Source organism: Nannospalax galili, unplaced genomic scaffold (genome assembly GCF_000622305.1).
Source record: "Nannospalax galili isolate Female #2095 unplaced genomic scaffold, S.galili_v1.0 scaffold7, whole genome shotgun sequence".
NCBI lineage: Eukaryota > Metazoa > Chordata > Mammalia > Rodentia > Spalacidae > Nannospalax > Nannospalax galili.
In genome coordinates this window covers 9,861,862-9,867,483 of record NW_008359081.1, presented here as the reverse complement: position 1 = coordinate 9,867,483, position 5,622 = coordinate 9,861,862, and the positions used below count along the sequence as shown (strand labels likewise).

Here is a 5,622-nt window from a genome sequence, read left to right as displayed (position 1 = left end):
CCAAATATATTTGCTCACTCCCATAACCTAGGACATCTGCCATTTGTAAAAAACTAAATAAATACTAGCATGAGTGAATAATGAAATGAATGAATTTAACGCCCTTTTTAAATATGAATTAAAGATTTTTGTCAAATTTGAGGTGAAAATTTGACTATCCATTATTTCTGGGTGACATTTTAAAAATGTATGATCTATTGACTCTATTCAAACATTTGAGAATAGACAGCATGAAAATGACTTTTCAGCTTGCTGTGTCATGGATGACCAGCGTTTAAAATTCTAATCCTAGAAACCATCTTTTTTCATAAAATCAGAGTGAAACTATGGTTCCTACTTTAGAATTTTCTCAGTGCTCTCCAACTTACTTATGCTACTTACTTCAATAGCTGTCTTTGGCAATTTGTTCCATATTTCAAGCACATTTTTGTGTAAAGAAACCATAAAAGCTAGAAACCTGAAAATTGGATTTTTCTTCTGAGCAATCACAGCTTACAAATGCAGAAAATTTGCTAAAAGTTAGCCCCTCCAATTTTTCAATACACACACAGAGAGAGAGAGAGAGAGAGAGAGAGAGAGAGAGAGAAAGAGATACTCTAAAGAGATGTACAATGTTTGAATAACTTGTTCTACCATTTTAATATTTCCAGCAGTCATTGAACTTAATTCCCAGTGGTGATCACCTTACCATATTTACAAAGCAAATTCTAAAGAATGATCCGAATTTTCCCTTTCAAAACCAAAAATCTTTGAAAAATCAGCTGGTGTCAAAGAGCATAGGTGATAACTAAGGTTCCAAAATATTTCTATCTACCATATTATATCTTTTCACTTTCATAGATGTAACATTTAAAAATCAAACATCTTCTAGCTTGCTCATTATGATAATATAAATAAAAATGTATGTAAAGCATTTGTCATAGTGTGTATAAATTAATATTAAATACAGATTTTACTTCCTTAAATTAAACAAAATATATTCAATTTTAAAATCAGAACAAAATATTTTAATCGTTCTCCACATTTTTGCACTTATTACCAAGATTTTGGCCTTTGAATAAACAGACTAAAATGAGAAATACACAAGATAGATGCTTGAGGGCAAGAGAAAGTTCTTACTGACTAACATTGCAACCTATAAATTTCTTTTAAAATGCTGGCTGTATTAAATAACCTTGGGTATTTTCATTTAAGGCAATCCAAGTAAAAATTGATACATAAAAATTATTTATGTGGGGGTTTGAAAGATGATCCAGTGGTTAAGAACACTTGCTGCACAACCATTAGGATCTGAGTTTGCTTTCCAGCTTCCAGGTAATAAGTTGAGCATGGTCTCATATGTGCCCATAAACACAGAGTGGAGAAATGAGGATGGCTAGGGCTTGCTGTCTGAGAAACACAAGCTACCCATTCTCAGACAGACCCTGCCTCAAAGGAGTAAAGCAGTGAGTGTTAGAGAAAGATACCTGATGCTGTGCCTCCATGTGCATATACACACAGGTGCCTGCATCCGCGTACACATAAACCGCACACATACACCATACACACATATCCCAAATATTATTTGTATGAAGAAAGACTATGAGTAATATTGTTTAGTATGATGCTTTCCAAACTTGTCTAATCATAAATGTGAAGTAGATACTTTAAGAAAAATGCATATTCCCAGTTCTTTACCTTTTGGGGTGGGTCAAAAATTTGGTGATTTTATTAGCAGGTAACTTTGGGGCAATCTGATATAGCTTGTCTACATTAGCTTCTCATTTTTATGTAAGGATTTTAGCTATAAAGAAATGAAATACCATCTCTTAAATCACGTTTGTGCTTTTTTCTGTTTATAAAATAAATGTATGCCTTAATTTTATGGCGTATATGATGAGATTAAAATATAACTAACTCGTTTAAATACATCATCAAAAATCAAACATACCTGTTTTTGAATGGCTCTAAATTCTTCGGTAGGGAAGCAAATCTCTAATCAAGATTTTCACTTGAAATATATTTCTGGTGCCTAAGAATTAAATGCCTTTCATGTTCAGTTATTTTCTATAAAGTCTGGAGATTCTTATCTACTAGCATCTTTTTAATTTCTATAAGTGTCTTAGCTGGTTTGAAAATTATATTTTTCCTATTACATAAAAGAAATGTACAATTCTGGAGAACCACAATGCCAAATGACATTTTGGTTTTTTTTTTTTTCTCAGGCAACACTGCAGGATTTGGAACAGAGACGCCCCCAGTTGGAAGAACTCATTACTGCTGCCCAGAATTTGAAAAACAAAACCAGCAATCAAGAAGCTAGAACAGTCATTACTGATAGAAGTAAGTCTCTTAACAGGCACAGGAAAGTCAAGACCAGATGCATGAAAGTTTCAGTAGTAGTTTAAATTAATATACCCCATCACTTTTATAGAAAAAATGTGAAATAGGATAAGTAGTAAGCCAAAGAAGATTTTCAACCCATAAAACCTTCCAATAACTGAGTATGATTCCACTGAACAGAAAAATTATAATTTTCATGAACTCAGTTCTTAAGTAGTTTCAAATAACTGCATGGTGAGCACAGAGAACATAATGTGGCAGGTATTTGCTCCTTAACTGCCATCTATCTTAGCTGGAATCCATGAAGATAACGTCTCTCATATTCTTGGATGTTGGTCTAATCCAACTGCTGCTTCCTGGCCCATCTTTACTTTTTATTTCCAGTGCCACTTGCAGCAACTATTGTTTATTAGCTATCTGATAAGTATCAGGTAAAGTGTATGCACATATCAAATCTTTACAAAGTCACTCTTTACTAGATTTTATAATTCTTTCATTTAATTTTATTACTTTTATTTTCTGTGTAAGGGCCTCATGTGTGTAAATGTACCCATGTTGTGCAATGCCCGCTGAGGTCAGAAGAAGGCATCGGATTCTCCCTGGAATAGAGTCACAGACGTTTGTCAACTGCTGTGTTGGTGCTATGAATTGAACCCTAGTCCTCTGCAAGAGCAGTCAGGGCTCTTAACTGCTGAGCCATCTCTCCAGGCCCCTAGATCTTATCATTCTTATTGGTAGAAAAATAAACAGCTTCCAGGCTTCCTAGAATAGTTATTCAAAATTCCAAGTTTTCAAAACATCAAAGAACGGAGTTTGGAACTTGAAAGTCTCTTTCTAGCTTGAAAACCGTTGCATGCTAAAGTATGCTTACTACTTTTTGTTGGGTTTTGTGGTTAATGACCATGATCACTAGGACTAAATTTTGTTTTGTTCTGTGATTATGTATGTTTTGATTCATTTCCTACAACCATTCTCTCTTTCATAATATAGTGGTGTTAATTTAAATAGGCTGTTCATACTTTTGAAATCTTAACTCTTATTATTCACAGTGAATTTAAATATAAGATAATGTGTTGTTTGAATGTTAACCACTATGACAAGAAAGCTCTCACATCTTACTGACTTACTATGGTAGAAGTTTACATTTTATTCTGGTACAGGCCAACAAAGATCTCTATTGAACTCATTCAAGAACCCAACGTTTTTCCTCCTTTATGTATGCAGAACATCAATCTTACGCATTTAGTGCACAGATGTGACATGAGTATTGCTCATGAGAGTTATCATGAGCCATGCCTAAAAGTTATGTGCATTCATATTTATAGTCTTTGGCGGTGGTTTGTGACATGGGCACATCAAAATGCAAAGGTATTGGGAAACTACTCAATGTCAAGCTCAGGAAGAAAATTAACAGATTTGTAATGGAAATGGTCAATATCTTCTGCTATTAATTTGGACAAGGAAGAATCAATTTATGTTCTACGTTTTACATAAGGTTTCAGGATGTCATTTCTATATCCAGAAAAATCATTGTAATTGTCAACATAGTGTGTTGTCATTTCTTGTATCAGAATGTACTTTTCTCAATGGAGAATCTATCAGTTCTCCACCAGGTTGCAACACACTGGCTCAGAAGAATAAATCATTTTAATTTTTATTATATTTTTAAGCATTTACTACGTGAGTATGGTGTTTACATTATTTTCATCCCTCCCAGACCCCCATAAATTTCTCCCATGTCCCCTATTCCCTCTCAATATTTTATATAGTTAAACACAAAGGCACACATACAGGCACAGACACAGGGACACACACAGATCACAGACACACACACACACACATACACACATGTGTATGTACTGAGTCCATTTAGTGGTGCTTGTATGTACCTTTGTTTAGGGATGCCCACTTGAGATTAAACCTTTCATGGAGACAGTCCCTGAGGAAATCTGGTTCTCCCTCCCTCAACATCCATGTATTGCATGTAGCTCTTCATCCTGACATAGGAACTTGTGACATGTCAAGTGATTTTTGCCATTGTGCAGATATTGGTAGACTATTAAACTGTGGAGAATTAATTAGCATGGCTTCCCTCTATCATATATAGAATGCATCAACTACCTGCAAGTGTCTTGTTCCTCTGGCTCTTATAATCTTTCCAGTCCCCCTTCCATGGTGTTCCCTGAGTTTTAAGTTGGATTGTATATGTATCACTTAGGGCTGGGCACCTTATATTACAGCTATTTATTCTCTAGGTTTGATCAGTTGTGGAATTTTGTAATTGTCTCCATCTGTTGCCAAAAGAAACTTCTTTGATGAGTGGGGAGAGGTACATTTTTCTGTTAATATAAGGATACATATTTATGATACAATAAGAAATTACACTGATCTCGGGAAATGACAGAAGTAGTTTCATTTTTGAGGTGTATGACCTCTCCAGCCATATGTATATTTGGCTATGCTCATAGCACCACACAAGAATTCCTTCCCATTGAGTGGTTTTTAGGTCCAATTACATATCTGTTCATTACCCGCAAGTTAAAAGTGCCACAATTGCACCAATAGAGACAATTTATTGGGCTGATTATTGTTGTGGTTCATAGGTTTTACAGCTGTGAAGGATGATTGATTAGTTTTCTTCCTTGGTACCTTGTAAAAAAATAGAGTCAATATTAATGAATGACTTAGTGGGAGATGGAGATTCCATTATACAGGTAATTGTTTTGTAGTATTATGAAAATTTAGCAAAGATGTGTATGAAAAATCTGATGAAACACTTGGTCATTTATTATTTTATTAATGAGAAAAAGCTTCTTTTCACTAAAAGAAAATAGAATTAATGCATTTTGCATCTATTCACCAGTGGCTAAACATTTTCCGTTATGCCTCACAATCTTTTCTCTTCTATTGCATTTACTTTATTTCATGATATATATTACAATTGAGTGACTGAAGGTCATGTTTTTACTTCTCTGATAATACACAATGATTTGAATAATTCTGTTTTTCTAAGATTTTGTCCTTTAAGAATGAGACGTTTATGAATCATTACACCACAAGAGAAAGACTCTTAAGAGTCTGTTACATGTCATATCAGTTATTAAAGCATAAGTTGGAATATGACTTATGAACACTTCTAGAATTGTTAATACTGGTACTAGGATAATTCTAACAAGATCTATTTGTCTAAACAATGTCATTTGCAGCCCTGCTATGTTTCAACTTATCATTCCATTTGAAATCTATGAAATAAGATGGAAATTCAATACGCATAAAGTTTCAGTGCTGATCAAATTAGAA

General features: G+C 34.0%; 1 protein-coding gene across 1 annotated transcript in view; it reads left to right on the top strand.

The window, feature by feature from the left end:
- Positions 1-5,622, top strand: part of Dmd (dystrophin) — a 2,373,110-nt gene that overhangs the window by 1,729,837 nt on the left and 637,651 nt on the right. Inside the window, exon 52 of the mRNA XM_017795501.2 lies at positions 2,205-2,322. Coding sequence (XP_017650990.1) covers positions 2,205-2,322 — 118 coding nt within the window. The remainder of the gene's footprint in view (positions 1-2,204; positions 2,323-5,622) is intronic.